This window comes from Meleagris gallopavo, chromosome 1 (assembly GCF_905368555.1).
Source record: "Meleagris gallopavo chromosome 1, MGAL_WU_HG_1.1, whole genome shotgun sequence".
Taxonomy (NCBI): Eukaryota; Metazoa; Chordata; class Aves; order Galliformes; family Phasianidae; genus Meleagris; species Meleagris gallopavo.
Genome location: NC_139404.1, coordinates 111493340 through 111512337, shown reverse-complemented (window position 1 = coordinate 111512337; position 18998 = coordinate 111493340). Strand labels below are relative to the sequence as shown.

Below are 18998 nucleotides of genomic sequence, written 5' to 3'. Positions count from 1 at the left end.
GTGCCTGCTCTCTTGACACGCTGCCAAGGCCTAAGCCTAAACTGCATGCCAGCCACCCTGTCCAAGCCCTGGCTCTGCACTTAGTCTGTGCTTCTTTAGCACAAGAGGCAAACGGCACAAGGCATAGTGCAACAGCCAGAAGAAGTCCAAGACACGTGGAAGAAAGTCTCTTACGTTCCAACAGATGTCCTTCCTGTACATCTGCAGGAAGGTGATCATCCACTTCCCAGCTGCACGCACGCGCATTCCTTTGCCTTTCCGCAAGGTCTCCTTGATGGCCGTCAGGAAGTCAGCGGTGCGCTCCTGGGGGAAGTTTCTGCACACAATCTGCAGAGGAAAGAGAAGCAGGAGAGATCTCATCATTGCTCTGCAGCAGCTCTTCAAAACAGAAAGCAGTCTTGAGGGCGTTCTTAGTTCAGCAACTTGCCGCTCATTCAGGCGGCAATCACAGCGTTCCTGCTCTCCGTACCCTGCTATTTATACGGAAGGCGGTTGAGCCTTCTCTCAGCTTCTCCATCCATGGTGTTTCCTTACATGCAAAGCCTACCTCCCAGCAGCCACAGTCACACATGCACACAAACTCATGTGCTCACACACACACACAAACTCACGTGGTCATGCACACACACACAAAAGTCATGGAATCAGCTCCTTGCACGGGGCGCCTGAAGGACAGACATAGCTCAGAGCCTCCTACTACTTGCTGAGAGAAGCGGTCTCAGGGTGACAGCTCATTCTGGAAATGGTGTGAGAGGCTGGGGGCAGCATAGGGTCGTGCAGAAGCCTGTGCACTGAGATTCCATCATCCCTTTTTGGGTCTACTTACCCTTGCCAGTTTGGATGACATCTGGAGCTGAGCGATGGTACTGCAGTTATTCAGCCCCTCACACAGGCTCCCGATGTCTCCCGTCTCAATGACTCTGTTGGCCGCCTTGGCTGGAAAGAGTACAGGAGAAAAGGGAAGTCATGCTTCTGGAAACTGAACTGCTTTCCATGGCGGAGAGACAGAGGACAAGAAGAGAGCTGTGCACAGTGCCTCTCCCCCCTGTAAACAGGGCCCAGCCTGTAGGGCTCTGGTAGTGCTGCAGAGGAGAGCACAGGGCTGGTGCACGCCCTCTGTACTCACCTTGGATTCGGAGAAGGGAACTCAGGCAGGTGGCGGCCAACTGGCGGGATGTGGGCATGGGGTCACAGGTCAGCGGAGCCAGCAATCCCACCAAGGAGCCAAAGTGCTCGCAGGCATCTCCTCTCTGCAGTGGCGAGAGGCAGGAACAAAGCTGTAGGCAGCCCCAGCTCTCCCTAGCTTCTCCTGCCTGTGCCTTCCCCACGCAATGGGTGACACAGCATGCACAGCTGGGCGGAGCTCGCCTTCCAGCACAGGGGCACTGGGGAAGGAGCAGGGAGCATGCAGTGGGGCTCTTTACTCACTTGAAGCTCTTCACATGTAGCCAGCAGCTGGGAGCAGGTCTGCAGGGCCCTCCTTCGCTCCCACACGTTGTTTGAGGTCACTGATCTCTGCAGGACCTGGAGCAGAACATCTGTCTCACTGAGGACATCTTTCCCTTCCTGCCATCCCTCTCCCTGTCACTCTTTTCCCAACAGTTTCCCTCAGAGCCTGCCCTGTGGCTCCACGCGGACCCCCGCCTCACTGAGCACTGACACTACTGCTCCCATTCTCTGCAGACACTCCTGCCTCCTAACTCGGGAGGTTCTCCTCAGCTGTGGCCTGCCAGAGGCTGGCTCCGGCCTTTCTCCCTGCAAGGCACATTTCTCTGCCCATTTCTCAGCTCTCAGTGAGCTGGCCCGTTAGCAGGAGATTTCTCCCCCTTCGATCATCCTCTCAGTCCCCAGATCTCTGTCCCTGCTATCGACAGGCAGCATGCTTCCTCCCTTGCCCCACACATACTCACAGGGACTATGTTCTGGAAGAATCCATGGGTGGTCTCTGTCTCAAGCAGGACCACCATGAGCCGGCCCAGAGCTTTCAACGATGTTTGCTGAAGCTGAAAGCAGAAGAGGGGATTGAGGTGTGGCATCATGGCTGCTGCCAGAGCATAGGTTGTGTATGCTGAGGTAGGGTTCTGAGGCGGAGGTGGCCGGGAAAGTTACAGCAGGTTACCTGCAGGAACTGTGCTGCTCGCTGTGATTTCCTGATCTTCAGCATCATCTCTGCTGAAGGGTGTGACACAATGTTCTTGCAGCACAGAGCCAACATTTCACAAGCATCTTTGCTTCCTAAAGAGGGCTTCAACTTGCTGACAGGAGGAAAAAAAGGAAGAGAAAGCAGAAAGGGCCTTTACCACTGCTCTCTGGACTGATTCAGACAACACCCAAGATTCTCCTAATCAACAACCACAAAGCCAACACCTCCAACCTGTGCTGCTGGAGCAACGCCTGCCCAGAATCTCAGCTTCACTGGGTACAGCAGCCCAGTCATCTGTCTTGCAGATGCGGCTCCTCACCCCCTCCCCCTCCAGGCCTTCGGGAGCTACCCAGAAAGGGGGACCACCATCCTGCCTTGCAACCCCAGAGACTTCCACCCTTACCTCAACTGCTCCAGGGCCAGAACCACCTTGAGGGGCACTGGGGAGACAGGGGTGCCCAAGTAATACTTCCTCAGCAAGCCCTGCAAGTACCAGAGAGACATTGTCAAAGTGGGCAAAGGGGCACGCCAGAGTTCTTCTGCCTGACCCATAGACAGACAGAACTGCCACAAACCAGCCCCATCATTCTCATATTTCCATGAAGACACTGCAAGATGCAGCAGCTCCACAGCTGGTGGACCTAGCCCGCCGCCCAGCCGCTGCCTGCTAGCTCCCAAGGTCCGCACCAGCTGGAGAGTGTGGCTGAGGGAGACCTGCATGACTCCAGGGAAGCGAGCCTTGTGGCACAGCCCAAAACTCCTCTGCAGAGAGCCCTGGCTCTAGGAACTCACCATCAGGATCTCCAGAAGCTTGCCCTTCAAGGAGGTGTTAAAGCAGGCGGAGCCACCCACAGCATGGAAGGCAGAGCTGAAGTCAGTGATGCTCTGCACCAGCGCAAGTTTGTTCTGCAAGTCCTGAGGCCCAAGAGAGAAAAAAACTTTCTTTGAACTGCGGGAAGGGCTGCGGGCTCTAAGGGAGACATGTGGGGGCAACGCTAAGGGAAAGGCTTGGATCTTCATCTGGGCACAAACCATTCCCCGAGGGACCTTTGGAAAGAGAAGGCCCATCTCAGCATCCCCCCACGTGGAGGGGCTGCAGCTGGGCGCTCAGACACCCTGGCACGTTTTGAGCTCTCACCCGACAGCTGCAGCTGTACAGCAGCAGGATGTTGCCCACGATGTCTCCCTCCAGGCGGGCAAGCAGCTGTTCCTTGGAGGCTTGCAGTGCCAAGCTGCCATGGGCGAGGATGAGAGCGCTGCGTGTAGCATGAGCTCTCTTGCTGTTCAGCTCCATCTGTGTGAGGAGAAATGCCTTGAGACACTCGCTCAACAGACCCCAGTGCCCTGTGATGCACCTGGGCCCCCAGGGCAGGAGCTGCTGTGAAAATAAGGCAGAAAATAGCCAAGATGGAAACCCGTAACACTTTACCTTCTTGCTCCTGGAAATCCTCCCACTCTGGCCTTTGCACAGCCTGGACGCAAACATGGTGAGTGTGTCCAGGACTGTGTGGAAGTTGCTCTCAGCAGCATGGCTGAGAAGAGAGATTATTCCCTGCACAAAAGAACAAGGGGCAGTTGGTGCAGGCCTGAACCTACTGGCACGGCCAGGACTGAGGAGATCGAAAGGCTCGGAGCAGGGCCAGGAGAAGCTCTCTGCCACAGGGTCAGAGTGGGGATGCTCACAGGAGCTGGAGGAGAGGAGAGCTCACCTTGGCCTCAGATGTCTCCTCTGCATTTGCTTCCGCCAGGTGCTGCAGCAGCTTCTCTTGGATGTGGAGGACTTCCTTACAAGCTCCCAGAACGGTCCCCAGAGCCTTGTACAGGAAAGTCTGCGCGGGAAGGGAAGGAATAAGCTGTGGTGTGGTAGCAGCCTGACTTTGTGGAAGAAGGCCAGGTGGGAAGGACTCATGCTCCCTAGGAGTCACTGAGAGCAGCCGTGGAGCCGAGTTGTTGCCAGCCCCAAGGAAGTTTGCAGGGAAAGGCCCTCTGGGAGTCATGGGCCGTGGAAGCAGCGTGAGCAGCCCATGTGGGCAGAGCACCAGCCCCAGCCCCAGCCCCAGTTGGGCACCTGCAGCTGCACTGCTAGGTAGAGCTGGGGCAAACTCACCTTTTCTCCAGAGCTGCTGGGACAGCTGCTCAGCTGCCGGCTCAGCTCGCAGCTCAGGGCCTTGGTCCAGGCCTCATCCTCCACGATGTCCAGCGATGCCCTCAGGAACTGTTGGAGAACAGGAGAAACCAATGTTCCCTTGCCCTTTGCCTCTTCCTGCGTTCCCAAGTCACTGCAGACTTCTGGGGACAGGTGCCTGGAAGAACAGCCCCTCTCCCAGCTCCCCCCAGCATTCCCTCAATTAAAGCCGCCTGCCACTCTTCTCCTAGGACCCCCCTTGGGCTTGGGACAAAGAGGAAGAGGCAGCGCTGCAAAGGCGTGCAGCCGCTCCACAGCAGCTTTTGAGAGGCTGTTGCTGTGCCGTGGTGGCTCATATGGGAGCGGGGCTCTTTGGGACAGGCAAGCACTTCTCTGCACTGTGTCTCCCCGCAATGCTGTACCTTTAGCAGATGGTGCTCCCACTCTGCAGAGTCTGGGAAGCTCTCATCTTGCCCTGCACAGCAACAAGAAGCAAAAGAGCCTTGATTGGAATCAAGCCACAAAAGAAAAGCTGCAGCAAACCTGGCTTGGCCTGGGCACTTGCCCACTGCACCTCTCCCTCCCCACCAGCACTTTACCTTTGAGACGCTGCAGCAGCACGGGGATCTCAGCAGCCCACATGGCCCCCACAGCTCTGTGGATCCTGCTGTGGAGGTTTTGCATGAGCAGCAAGGCAGCGGCTTGGAGTTCGCTGCCTGCAAAAGGGCTCCCTGCCACCACCTGAGCGAGAGCAAGGAGAAATAGGGTCATTTCTGCAGCAAGGGCAGTGGCTTCCCCCAAGAAGAAAGCAGCTTGGCTCTGTCCTGATGGGCAAGGAGCAGCCAACAGCTTTGCCCATGACACTGCAAGCTAGGGAAGAGAACGGCATCCCCAGGAGTGAGGCAGGTGCTGGCACGCTCAGCCATGCTGCTTCCTCCTCGGGGCTTGTGGCACCAGGCTCTGGAGCATCTACTTACCAGCAGACGTGCCAGCAGTGTCTGGGGAGTCAGCAGTGGGCCTGCGAGGAGAAAGAAGTGCTGAGTAAGACTCCAAGACACTCTGTGCCCTGGCACACGCACCTCCGCTCTCCCTTCTGGGTGCTCCCTCTGCGTTCAGCAGAGCTCACAGGGGGAGTTTCTGCTCCTACCTTGAAACATGGAGCTGAGGAAATGGGGATCCAGTTCTTCCATGTCCCGCACCATCGGGTCCCCTTTCTCAGCCAGGGCTTGGACACAACGGGAGACCGGGATAAGCATGCCGGTGTACTCAGCTGGCACCACGTACAGCAGCAGCCGCGGCCACAGGAGCTGTAGGGAACGAGGCAGTTGAGCATGTCAGCATTCCTGCTTCCACTCAGAGATGGACTCTGAATTTCCCTGAGTCTTGTGTGCTTCAGAGCACGTTGGAGGACAGACCTGGGGTGTTGGAATGGGATGAGGAGCATGTGGTGCGAATGCAAGGAGTGGCAGCAGGGCAGAGTGTGACTTACTTTGGAGATCCTTCTCTCAGAGACATCCAGTGACCCCAGGATGTCCATGCACATCTCTTGGATTGCTCCCTCTTCCTTGGCTTCCTGGGCGGAAAGGTCTCCGGCTGCCTGCACAACAGTGTTGTTGAAACACCGGTTACTCTCAGTTCTCAGGAGCCTCTCGGGAGGCTCAGGTGTGGCCCCGCCGGTGCTTCTGTGCCAGCCTCTGAGCAGCACAGGTCTTTCAGAAGAAGATGCTGCCCACTGTCCTTACCCTTCTTCCTGTGGTGCGGCTGAACTCACTGAAGATGTGCCCTATTACATCCCAGGCTGAGCAGCTCCGGGCATTAGTGCTGAGCAGATCCTCAATGAAGTGCAGTACAGCCCTCCTCACCTGCCAGAGATCAATTGTGGGTGTGATTTTCCTGCTCAGAAGGTAAAGGGAAGCTTTTGGGCATGAGCAGAGACAACAAAAGCAGAGGAGAAGCCTTGGCCTCTGAGGTGAAGGCCAGGCCTTAGCACCAGGCTGCGCAATTTCCATGCACAGCACAGGGACCTGACTGCTCCACTCTGCCTGCTCTCCCCACAGGAGCCATCGTGACCATGTGGTCGATGCCCCAGCACATCCCTGGTCACCCCAGCCCTGCCCATGTTGGCAGCAGCATGACCACCCCAACAGTGTTTTCCTTTCCCCATACTCACCCGGGTCCTGGGGTCACTGCACACACACTGCAGAGCCTCTGCAACCTGGGGCAGCTTCTCTGTCATTGCGAGCTCTGCAAGAGATGCACAGAAGCATGAGTGGAGGCACAACCCAGTTGGCAAAAGGGATCCCTGAAATCCCAACCTGTGGTACTGACCATCAGAGCAAGCAAGAGCACCGAGGAGACCCAGGGCTGCCACGCATCCAGCCTCCCTCTCACCGCCCAGCTGTGACTGCAGAAACAGGACCGTTTCCTCTGGGCAGATTCGGGCTACAGGAAGGAAATCCCGCGCTGTGTTAGCAAGCAACTCGTGCCAATTAATTCATGAGGTTAGAGAGAGATGTTTTGGCCAGGGCACTGGCAAGCATCGCCAAAGCTCCCCTCCTTACCCTGCAGCAGGATGCAGTGGGTCAGCTCTGCATTATCAGCCTCGCTGTGCTGTTTGGCGTCGTCAGAGAGCTGTGGGAACAAAGTCCATTTGAGAAAATCGCATCAGTACTGAGGATGGAAAAGACACTGTGCTGCCAGCTCCTGTCTCCCTTGGCACTCTCAGGAAGAGGACACGCAGAGAAAACCCAGCCCACCCCACAGCATCCTGGGGGGCTCTGGAGCAGCCACAGGCATGCAGGAGCTAAGGCTGAGCAGCAGTCAGAGGCTCAGAGCTTTGCAGTCCTCCTGAGGCTTAGCCAAGAGGGAAACTGCTGTGGGCACAAGGATAGGCTCCCTTTACCTGGTAGAACACGGCTCTGGTGATGGCCAGAAACTTGTCCTTAGGGATGACAGATTGAACTCCCTCTAAGGCCTCCAGGAACATACGAAGGCTCTGCAAGAGACCAGCAGAGGAAGAAAGGGCTGAAGCCACATCTAGCCACTTGGGAGCGGAGGAACTGATTCCCAGTGGTTTGTCTGCTGGGAAAAGCTCCCGCACAGGCATTCTTGTTTGTCTCCCCCTCCCAGCAGCACCAAGAGAGTCTCTCTGCTCTCAACTGAGCCCTGGGGTTTGGGCATCATTTGCAGGCATTTCCCACCCACAGCCCTCTTCTCCCCCATCAGATGCAAGAGCCCCACGGTGGTGGTGATGAAGCCTCCCATCCCCAGGAGATGGGCACCAGTGGCTCTTGGCTTCCTTCTGGCTCCTGTCCACGTTGTTCCTTCCTTGATTGAAGAGCTCAGGAAGCCTCAGAACACCTATTCCTTCTTTCTCCAAGGGCTGCCCACCTCCTCCCTGCATCCCACTGACCTCTCATTGCACTTTCATGGGCCACACATCCACACCAAGCCCTGCATAACATCTCACCTTGGCCACCCTGCAGGTGTCTTGGATCTCCTGACACGGGTGCACGAGCCAGAGGAGGTGCTCCCAGACGTGCTCTCGGGGCAGCTCCTCTTGCAGGAGGACAGTCATCATGGCAGCCACAGCCCCAGAGATGGCCTGTTTGTCCTGGAGAGGGATGGCAGAGGCCCGGCATCAAACACTGAAGGTCTGCCCTTCCTACAGAGAGGGCTTTCTCTTTCCCTTCCCTTTTCCCATTCCCCCGTGCCCAGCAGGAGATGGGCTCACTCTCCCTGGGCAGGCAGGTTTTCCCCACAGCCTTATCTCCGGCTCTCCCTGCCACAATTCTGTGACTTGAGGCTGTTCCCTGGCAGGGAGATCCAGCCCCAAGCACAGAGCCAGTTTGGAGCCCTTTGCAGAGCCAGCCCACACCCTCTTGTCACCCCTCTGCTCTCAGTCCGCTGGGCACAGACAGAGCTGCCGTCATGGATGCCCCAGCTGCCATCCTGGGCTGGGAATGCAGCAGTGCTCACCTCTTCCTCCTTGCAGTCCTGCCAGTTGCTCACCACAAAGAAGAAGAGCTCATGAAGATTCTCATAGATTTGTTCTTTCTCTGTGGCAGGCCAGGGGCACTGCTTTCTGGAGGACAAGTGGATCTTGACGCCATCCATCCATTGTTTCACAACTGAAAATAACAAAACGAAATGAAAAAGAAAAAAAGAGTAATTAATTATTAAAAAGAAATAACACAAGAAAACAAAACAAGAGAAAAGGGAGCCTGTGAGAGTCTGCAGCAGGGTGAGGTGCAAGGGCTGTCCTGAGCCCCCCTGCTCTGAGGCCGGCACTCACCAGCACAAGCAATGCGCAGGGTCTGGCCGCTCCTCACCTGGCCCACCACACTGCGCAGGCCAGCCAGCGTCAGCCACACAAAGGAGATGCACTGTGGAGCTGCAGAAAGAAAGGAGAGGGGCACGGTCAGAGCCTCAGCAGTGAGGGAGGAGAGGCTGAAGCCCTGCACCCCCCAGCTCTACGCAGATCATGCGCAAGGGGAGAGACCCTTTTGCCCAGTTGTCATTGGTATCAGGAGGTTGAGGGCACTCTACCATAGGTGCTGAAGAGTTTGCTCAGGGTGACAAGCACAAACTCCTTGGACATCTCCCGTGTGGCCTTCAGGTGGCCCTGGAGCTCGGCCATCACCAAGCTGAAGTGTGTCCGAGCCAGAGCCACCAGGACATTGCTGGCAGCCGTCCTCACGCTGTCCATCACGCCCTGAAAAAGATTCACTGGTGACACACGGCACAGGAGACTGCCCGAGGCCTTCCCTTGGAAGGGCTAAGCCAGCACTGTACGCCAGCAGAACACCAGTGCGGGCAGGCGGCTCCCTTTGCCTTCGGGAGTGACCCTCACCTGGGCTGCTGTCAGGTCCTGGGACACCTCTGCCAGCAGCCGGTTCACCACTCCGCATGGCGGGCGGCTGTCATCTTCCCTCAGGACGTGCTCCAGCTCACAGTACGCCTGCGCTCGGTCACCCTGGGGACAGGGATAGGTCACGTTTTGCTTTGCCCTTGTTCCCGGGGAGCCGCCCGCTGCCACCCATCACTATGCTGATGTGCTGCCGGGGCCTGGCACCCACGGGACCGTGGCACTGGGCCAGGGCAAGGATCAGTGGTTGGACGTCCCCAGCTCACCTCCTGGTCTTGCAGGCGCTGCAGCAGTAAATTCACGGCACAGACGGGGACAGGGCTTTCCACCCTGCCGCTCTCCCTGCGACGTGTACGTCTGGGCACGCAGCCCACACAGGCAAAGAGACCTGGAAGGAAAGAGCAGAGCAGCTGTCGCTGGTGTTGCTTGGAGCCAGGGCCGAGCATCCGGCCGGCTCTGGGAGGAACGCTCCTCCAGCCCCACAGTGGTGGTGGGCTGCCCTGGCACATGTGTGGTCAGCGCGGAGAGGGGAGAGAGCCTTCCCCTTGCTGGGGTATTGGGGAAACCATGGTGGGAGGCTGCACTCAGCAGAGCAAGAGCAGTGCTGCTGGCACATCCTAAAGAGACACTGGTGGCACACACGTGCTCAGGCAGCGTCACGGTGTCCAGAGAGGTGGAGGGACCTCACCTCGAAGGGCTCTCAGCCGCTCCATCACAGCAGGATGTTTCCAGATAGACACAACGAATCTCTCTGGGTTCACTTCCTGCGCGTCCCACAAGCGGACTGAGCCACCGCTCCCACCGCTGCCACAGGGGTGAAAGCAACAACTGTGACATCACAGCAAGGAGTGACACCTCACAAAGAATGACGTGCCCTGGGCTGGGTCCTGTGATTGATTCTGTGATGATCATAGAGTATGTGTCCATGCAACTACCCTCTAGATTTAAGTCTCAAAGTCAGAAAGAACTTTTCTTTTGGTATTATTTGATAAGTGTTTTTCCAAGTGCCTTTACACATTTCTATGAGCACTTTGAGATCAATTCTGTGCCTTAGTTTCATTTCTAAACATTTTTAGAAAAAATACATACATGAAGAATAGAAAATAATAGCAGTTTTGTAATGCATAAATGTAAATTCTATTAAAAATAACTGTCCGTGTTGGTATCTGTTCATGTAAAGGCTAAAGGCAGCTTAGGGTAAACAGATCAGTTTGTTTATATTCATTGTGTGGCACAAAGTGAATCTAGGATGAATAATGGAAAATATTTTTTCATATCTTCCATTACAATAACTTCAGAAGTCCCCTGTAACACAAACACCTTTATTTTCCTGAATAATATGAATATTAAATTGATATCAGTCTCAACCTTTAAGTAAGTTATTTTTCAAAAGTCATGGTTTGTGTGACTCAAACTGAAATCATTAGGCAAATGCAGCTGTGGTATGAATTTATAAAGATAGTTCTCAAATGAATTCCAATATGTTTTATATTATCTTAAACATATAAAATAAATGCTCTCAGGAATATCTCATATTTGGCAAGAATCCAACTCAGAAACAAATGTAGTTATTTTAGATCACTATTCAGTTGCAAAAAAATCACTAGCTATTTATGTGTTTTCCATCTTGCATTTAATAATCAGTATATGTATGACTAGTTAAAGGAAAGCAATAACACATAACAGTAACAGGAACTATATTATACGAAATCATGGAATGAAATTTATCTTTACAGTGTCTGTTTAATTGAGATTCTATATATACCACTTCAGAAAGCAATACAAAACATTCATTTTTCCAGTCAAATTGGAATTTGTCCTTATGTATTGCATTACTGCTAACAAATAAGATACAGTGCAATAAAACTGCAACTATGGAAACATTCAAATGTCTGTTTACTTCTCTTCATTGAGACTTATTATAAAATTCTAAAAATGAAAGCTGGTGGAGACTATTGATTATGCAAAATATAAAATCTGATTTCATAACCATATTCGGAGTGTTAGGAAAAAAACATGCAATAGCATCAAATACGATCTTCATTTTGACAGGTGACAGGACGAGGGGAAATGGCCTCAAGTTGTGCCAGGGTTGGATATCAGGAAAAACTTCTTCACATAAATGGTTATTAAGCACAGAAATAGGCTCCCCAGGGAGGTGGTTGAGTCACCATCCCTGGGTGTGTTTAAGAACCATTTGGATGTGGTGCTCAGGGACGTGATTTAGCGGAGTTAGAGTTAGGGTAGTATGGTTAGGTTGTGGTTGGACTCGATGATCTTTTCCAACCTGAGCAATTCTATGATTCTATGACTCAGTGATTCTATAGAGTGAATTTGGTAAAATCACAAGTAACAGGAAGAAAAACACTTCTTGTTTCCTTAGCTTCCAAATTCAGATACAGTATCTGATTGTACAGCAATATATAATTTGTGAATTTTTTCCTTTATGTAGTAAAAATGTTGTGGGTTTTTGTTTTTATTTTTTTTTTCCAAATATTTAGGATCAAATACTTTTTCTAACATGTTTTAAGTGCATGACACTGCTTCCCTCTTCGTTGGAGAAGTCTGACATTTTGCTGGCCCTAAGTTTGAAAGGGCAACTTCCCAAGCGAAATGTAACAGTTGCCAGTAATATATACTACCAGAGGGCTGGCAGGCAAAATAAAATGTTCTTTCACAAAACTGACTGTGAATGTTTATGAAAATTTGTTTCATTTGGCACTGCAACAAAAAAGTGTTACATTAAACCACCAGATTTGCACCAAGGATACTGCATGTAACAGTAAAGGGCTGGGAAAGCCCAGCTGTCTGTTTTGAAGTCTGCAGATGAAAATAATCTAAGATCACAAAGTCTGTTTCTGGGCAGGAGGGTCCCAAAAGCAGAAAGCCTCTGCTACAGAGTACAACATGCTGCTCACAGGAGCAGTTGATAAAATTCACTGGCTATCTAATTCATCAGCATCGTACATGGCAATAGCTAATTAAGGACATGCAATATTACATGGCTCTATCATGTATCTCCATGGCCATTTTTCTCCCCACACTTCTCTTATCACCTCACTGAAAGATGCAATGACGTTAAAGATTGATGAGGTTGCCTTCCAGAGATACCTGACACCCTCATTCTGCAGCATTTATTTGGTACAAAAGCTCTTCACAGACAAGACACTGAGAATTTAGTTTCACTAATCAGATCTGGTTCAGAATTCCATTTAATAAAGCAGAGTGCTGGTAAGATTTAAATGGAGAGATTCTTGCAGCCCAGAGACTTCAATACACCAAAGGCAAAGAAGATAAAGCAATAAGGATCCTCTAGACTCTTCCAAGCAATAGAAATACATCTCTTGCCATAAGTAGGTGATGATAGGTGAAAAGAATTAGAAATAAGGAAAAAAAAAATAAGCTATTAAAAGGAAATATTTGAATAATAATTATTTTCAGTGTGAGCCATCAGATTCGCGTTTTCTTAGCAGAAAAACTGAAGCATCTGGAAACGTTTAGGGAAAGATCACACTCAGGTAATGTGCTGTTTTATCTTTTTGACATTATACATAACTCCCATTTTTCATAAAAGGAGGCATTGCTTCATGTTTTTTGGTTGTTTGGTGTCATTCGATTTGGGTTTTGGGGTTTTTTTCCTTGCTTATTTTTAAGAAAGCAACATTTGTTTGGCATTTATGCTGCCAAAAGAACAAGATATCTATGTGAAAAGCAACTTTTTTTTAATGCAGAATAGCCTTACTACTCTCCTACTCTCCTGTCAGTCATGGAGATGCAAACAATGGAATGCTTTTCAGTGTATCTTATAGCTCCCTCCATTGGCTACATCTCCAGTAGGATCATGAGATATATTTAAAAAGATCTTTCTCAGGGATGGATATTAGCAAATCAATGCAATGTGATGAAGAGTGTACAGTTACAAAAAAAAAAAAAAAAAACTACAAAAAACCTTTAATATTAAATCTGCTTTCCCTTCTGCTCCTGACTACAAATCAATGATTTGCTAATTTGACTGTTAGCTATGTAGAAACAAGGTAGCATTACCCAAACAGGAATTGTCCTCCTGTGTCATTCTTCAGTTTCCTCAGTTATCCAAAAACAATAGCTAAGCATTTCAAAATAATCTGTGAATGAATACATGTAACTCACTAGCTCTTTATAACACTAAGAAGGATAAGCCTCAGAGCCAAAGCAAATGATTACATTGCTGATGCTGATACAGAAGCTGAAACGTGATTTCATGCAGGCTTGGGTGCAGTGAACTGAAAGCCTCTTACTCACATGTTTACTCATTTATAGCAGGAGTTAGCACCTCACTGGGGGGGCCTTTGCTTGATTTCTTTACCAACAGTAACAGTCACATGTTTTCTGACATTAAAATTTCTTTCAGTGCTCCTTTCTAACCACTCAGTTAGATTAGTCATAGATGCTGTAAAACAATTACTAATTTAACCTGAAGTCCAGCATGGACACAACTTTAGATGTCTGGGACTGGAGTGCCCAGGGCCCAGCAGGTCCTGCCCAGGGAGCGGGCACCAGCTCTGAGCTGATGGTGCTACTGGCCAGGATCTGCTGGTAGGAAAACCGTGGTGTGTTAAGGGACGCAGCCAGGAAGCCTCAGCAGTGGCCTCTGCGCTGAACTAGAAGAAAGGCTGAGAGACACCCCAGGACCCAATCTTGGCCATGCCTCACTCTGACCTGCCAGGGTCCCGGGCCCCACCTTTGCCATGGAGCTGACATAGCCCTGGCCTGGGGGTGACAGGTCCATGGCAGATCACTGACTGGCTTTGGTCCAGCTCTGCTTGCTGCCACTGGGAGAGGAGCAATGGGGCTTCTGGGGCAAGCCCCCTGCCCTGCTGCCTCCCACAGTTCTGGCTCCTTAATCCTTATGCCTACACACTTGTTTTGCAGCTAGGTCTCTTCTACATACACTTGTAGTTGCTCATAATCTTTATGGTTTTGGTACAAACACAAGACCTGTCTCAGACCTATTTTCAGATGCACTGCCATAATCCTAACATCTGCAAAACTCTCACTTGCAAGGAACTGATCTAGAAAAAGACTCACAGAGAAGCTGAGAAATCAAGGCACCTCTGGAGATCCTCTGGCCCAAATTGCTGCTAAGAGCATGATGCTCAGAGCCCAGTTTTGTCTTCTGAAGAATAAATACTTCATCGGATATTTATACATTGGATAAGACTTCTCTGAGCATTTCCTTCTCCAGGCTGCACTATTGCAGCTCTCTCAGCCTCTCCCCGGATGACAGAGGCTTCAGTTCCTCAGTCATCTTAGTGGCCCTTCACTAGACAGTCCAGTAAGCTCATGTCTTCCTTGTAGTGGGGAGAACAGAGCTGGACCCAGCACTCCACGTGTCTCACCAGCGTTGAGTTGAAGGGAAGGATCACTTCCTTCAACTATCTGTTCTGCCTAATGCAGCTCAGGATGCTGTTGGTCTCTTTTGCCACCAGGATTTGCCTGGTTCATGATCAGCTTGATGTTCAACCGGGACTCCCAGGTTCTTTTCTGCCAAGATGCCCTTCTCAGGGCCAGGACTTTGTTCAACTCTATCAAAACTGTGTTGGCCATCCCTTCGTTCTACCGAAGTCCCTCTGAACAGCAACACATTCATCAAAAACTTATCCCAAGAAGCCTGTACTTCTGCCCAGAAAAGAAGTGGAGTCTTCTAACAAGTCCTGTTCTTTAGCAGAATTATAGCACAATACAGGATGGTGCTCTGGAGGACTGTGAAGAATAAATATAGTCTTCCTTAGACTTGGTAACAATCAGAAGGCATATGGCGTTGCATCTTATAAGACGTTATTGGTGGAATTCTAACAGCAAGAAGTAATAAAGTGCTAAGTAAACCCAATTTCCAGTCATTTGAATTTATGAGGACCTCATATTTGGGATACTTGCCCTTTTTGTATGCTTATCTTGTCATTAAATTTTGTATGGAATATATATTACAAATAGCATAACAGACTCTAGGAGAAAAGAATGTATTGCAAGGATGTCATTTTGTTGAAGTGTTTTGGAGGACACTGGAAACCGCAGAAAAGAAATCTGAGTTGCCTGTGATGTTACAGGGATGCTGAGATTGCTAGAACAGCCCTGATATGCATAGATGCTTATTTATTTTTTATATCAAATGGACTTTTAAAAGCTTTTTGTGGTGCTGTAAAATGAAAAGTCATTCATCTATTTCCTACTCTTCCTGTCTTCTTAACCATGCAGAAATATATTCCAGACTCATAGGGCAGAGTAATAGCTGCATGAATTTAAAATCACTTAATTTCCACAGATATAACGGGAACTGGAATTTTCCTAAAAGTTGTTAGACTCTCATTTAAGAATGGGATTCTTCCACGAGCTATTTGTTTTTCTGCCAGGATGTTAGCTTGGATATTCTCATATTCGATTCCAGTGAGAAACAAAATTACTCAGATCTGTACAGGAATTTCTTATTATGTTGCCCCACAAAGGGCATATCATTTTCAGTTTCAAGATTTACCAGTGTCTTAAATAACTTGCAGACTCATGTCCTGCAACACTGGGGTTCTGTAGTAACTTTTGCATAAGGAAGAACTGCAGAACTAATGCACTCAGTTTGTTTTTATACATTTCCTCTTCTTAGTTTTTCTTTCTGTTTGCATTTGTGTTAGCACTACAGAAGAAATTAAGAGAGATAAAAAGCTTAGAACCAGAAAAAAAAAAAAAAAGTGTGCCATGTTCATAAATCATTTGGAGGCCACAAATCAAACTAAAATGGACACAACAAAATGATAGTGTAGGTCTCACACGCAGTCAGCTATCCTTACTGCAGGTTATAAAACAGCAATAACACTTGCAATTACTTTATAATATTTGTCTTTAATCAACAGCACACTTGTGCAGTCTACAGTGATTCAGGTTATTGCCTTCGCAGATGCAAAAGGGTTCTTTCTGAACAATTCACAAGACAATCAGAAGACACATAAAATCCTATCAGTGTTTGGGAAGAGAGTGCAGCAAATCATAAATTAATCTCTGAAAGCACAAGCCATTTAGATGCGAGTGATCAGTCATTCAGAACACTAAACGTTCCAATGTCATTGTGCTGCAATAATAAAGGATTATAAAAAAATTTAAAATATTTGACTTGAGTTAATGTATTACAAATCAATACCCAAACACACTTGGAAATAGCCCAAGTGTACATGTAATGAATGTGATGCAAATTCACATAATGCAGCAAGGTATTTCCTAGTGAAGTTTGACTGACGTGAAGATTTTGCAACTCAGTGTTTCTTTGGGGAGGCAGTTAGGAGCAGAGGCATCCAGCAGGGTTAGGGATCATTACAAAGCAACACACTTGGCTCCTTGGGAACATTACTCATCAGTACTGCCAGACCCACTCCTTTGGCTGATGAAGAGGCAACTTTAATGGGCTCAAAAGTAAGGCTAGCCCAGCCATATATGGCTGAAAGGAGTGCTGCTCCTGGCAGAATGACTGGAAGGGAGAAATAGCTGAATATGCTGGAAAACATTGCATAATTCCCCAAAGCAGCTATTGCTTCTTTGTGCCATTAGAAGCTTCAAAATTTAGATGGTAAAACAAGTCCCAGGGATAAAAGGAGGAGGGACAGACTGTTGTTTTCTTGCTATCGAAATAGCCTTTTCAGCGCAGAACAACAGAATGTGTGGTATTCACCATTTATCAGGAGACGAAGAAAAGTCATAGGGCAGAAAATGTTGATTAATGAGGACATTGGATATGTGTCTGACTTAGCATTTTAGAAACCTCCTTTGTTTACCATTGTTTGCTTTGTTTAATGACAAAGAGACCACTAATAAACAAGTTAAGTTTATGTGAAAGAGTGACATACAGGGAAATGCTCTAATGTATGTACATCCAACCAGGCAAGCCAAAAGGTTGGACATCTGTGCTTTAGAGCAAGGTACAATATAGTTGCATAATGTACAGCATGGCAAAAATCACATGTGAATGGGTAGTAAATGATACTTTATTTTTTTCCCTTTGCTTGTTTCAAGTTCTGTATTTAAAAATATCTTTACTTGTCTTATACTATATACTTAAAAAAAAAAAGAAGTCTCTAGACGTGCATGCTGTTCCTAAAATTAGGGACAGCATGCATAAATACTATAATACTATAATATCGATGAAAGCTTCTTTCAAGAAAACAATACAGTGCCATGGTTACTGTGCAACCCACAGCTCCGCTTCCTTCTATTTTTTTAAGCCATGAGTTTTTAATCGAGATTTTAGATCTTATCAAGCTGGAATCCTTGTTTTACTCACAATTTGTCCTGCTCTCGGGCTGCAGAATATATGACAATTGTTTCATTCCAGAAAGGTTCTCATTTTAATACCTCTTTTCTTCAGGATGCAGGAACAGAATTCCTGAAGGGCTGACAATTAATTGCATACTTGTCTATGACATCCTTCAGAAAAACAGATGACTATTTACTGCTAGAGGTGAAAGTAGATGTGATATAAAATGTTAAAAGTACTTCTATTCTACAAAAGGTTTAAAAACTTTTCATGAAAACTGAGTGTCACTTAGCTTAACAAGGAGTTAAGAACTTCAGTCAGCAGATGGGTGCCTGCTGCTATTCCAGTGAGTACCTAACTGTTTATACAAGCAGGAATATTTCCAAAAAGTGGGACTTAACTTTTTATCCATCACATATACAAAAAATAGATGAGCAGAGATTTGAATTTGTCTTCAAATCCTCCTAAGGTACCTGGACAGTAGATCTACTACCTCCACTAATGCGTCTCTTTCTGTCTAGAGATTCCACCTTGGAACTGAGATACCTTTCCCAGCTAATTATTAAACTATATCCTTAAAAAATGAAGAAAAAGTCTACAATAACTCTAAGGTTGTGCAATGCGTTCTACTCAGGGACTCAACAAGAATTTATTCTCTTCCAATCTAACTGTGACATTTCTTGTACTCTGATCAAAGAGTCTTTTTTAAGTTTTTCATTGTCCTCAGGAGATTCTGGCTTTGAGCCTTCACAAATAAACTATGCAATGCATCTAAAATCAAGAAAGAAAGCATGACATAATTATTAAGATAAATATTGTCTCTTAATCCTCATAAGGAATTTTTTGTCTATAGACTTTTCTAGTTATTTCTGAATCAACTGCTATTAAATTAAAAATGTATGGTCCAATACTACATATTCAAACAATTTGTGGCAAGTATTTATAAATTACTACAGAAAAATTACCCGCCTTCCAAAGAAAGGTAGATGAAAATGTGTGACTGTTTGAAAGTTAGCCTACCATGATTTGCCCTGTCTCTGTTGTCCAGTCAAACTGCAGGGTAAGTGATGAATTCCAGGCATCCACGTAGTTTGTGTCTGGTTGGGAAATTCCTTCATTCCTTAAAAATGAATTTAACAATTGTTAAAGTTGACCCTTTCACTGTACTAGAGTTTGTGAATCAGATTTCACATTTCTTTTTTCCTGTGAAAGAGCTACATCCTGGGGAGTCCGCTACTTTATCTACCATTTGCACCAAGCTATTTGGAAGAAACCAAACTGATATCTTTGTTCATGAGAATAATAGAGAATCCTACAGAGGATTTCATCATCAGAGATCAAAGCATTAGAATTAGGCGTCAAGACACTGAAGAAAATGTTGAAGATGTGCCAACCTTAGCAGCATTAGGATTAGAAGTCAAATCAAAGTTCTGTGAGTCATCCATACATGTGTGAGCTTCAGATGTTAAAGCAGTTTGTGCCTGCTAGGCTGTGGCAGATAGTAAGAGAAATTCAGCCCTTTTGGACACCTTTTTGTCCTAGCTGCCTACAAGAAAATGCAAAAGATCAGATGCAAGCATCCTGAGGAAGG

At 48.1% G+C, this 18998-nt stretch overlaps 1 protein-coding gene and 2 long non-coding RNA genes across 3 annotated transcripts; all 3 read right to left on the bottom strand.

Moving 5' to 3' along the window:
* Positions 1 to 826: 826 nt before the first annotated feature.
* On the bottom strand, positions 827 to 1529 carry LOC104916658 (uncharacterized). Its single transcript, XR_014879868.1, has 3 exons — positions 1429 to 1529; positions 1127 to 1250; positions 827 to 936 (listed from the first exon to the last, which is right to left on the bottom strand). It is a non-coding gene; the product is annotated as an uncharacterized LOC104916658 (long non-coding RNA).
* Positions 1530 to 1908: 379 nt separating this feature from the next.
* LOC146545570 (uncharacterized) lies at positions 1909 to 2627 on the bottom strand. Its single transcript, XR_014879869.1, has 3 exons — positions 2547 to 2627; positions 2120 to 2255; positions 1909 to 2003 (listed from the first exon to the last, which is right to left on the bottom strand). It is a non-coding gene; the product is annotated as an uncharacterized LOC146545570 (long non-coding RNA).
* Positions 2628 to 8680: 6053 nt separating this feature from the next.
* On the bottom strand, positions 8681 to 9581 carry LOC146545569 (maestro heat-like repeat-containing protein family member 2A). The gene is made up of 3 exons (XM_085223172.1): positions 9402 to 9581; positions 9121 to 9243; positions 8681 to 8982 (listed from the first exon to the last, which is right to left on the bottom strand). Exons 1-3 carry the CDS (start codon positions 9579 to 9581, stop codon positions 8794 to 8796), a joined length of 492 nt encoding a protein of 163 aa, XP_085079298.1. The 3' UTR covers positions 8681 to 8793.
* Positions 9582 to 18998: the final 9417 nt, after the last annotated feature.

Coding starts and splice junctions, on each gene's coding strand:
- LOC146545569 (XM_085223172.1), bottom strand. CDS start 9,581: ATGCTCGGCCCTGGCTCCAAGCAACACCAGCGACAGCTGCTCTGCTCT. Junction 9,244..9,401: donor AGCGCCTGCAAGACCAGGAG/GTGAGCTGGGGA, acceptor CCCTGTCCCCAG/GGTGACCGAGCGCAGGCGTA. Junction 8,983..9,120: donor AGGACCTGACAGCAGCCCAG/GTGAGGGTCACT, acceptor AATCTTTTTCAG/GGCGTGATGGACAGCGTGAG.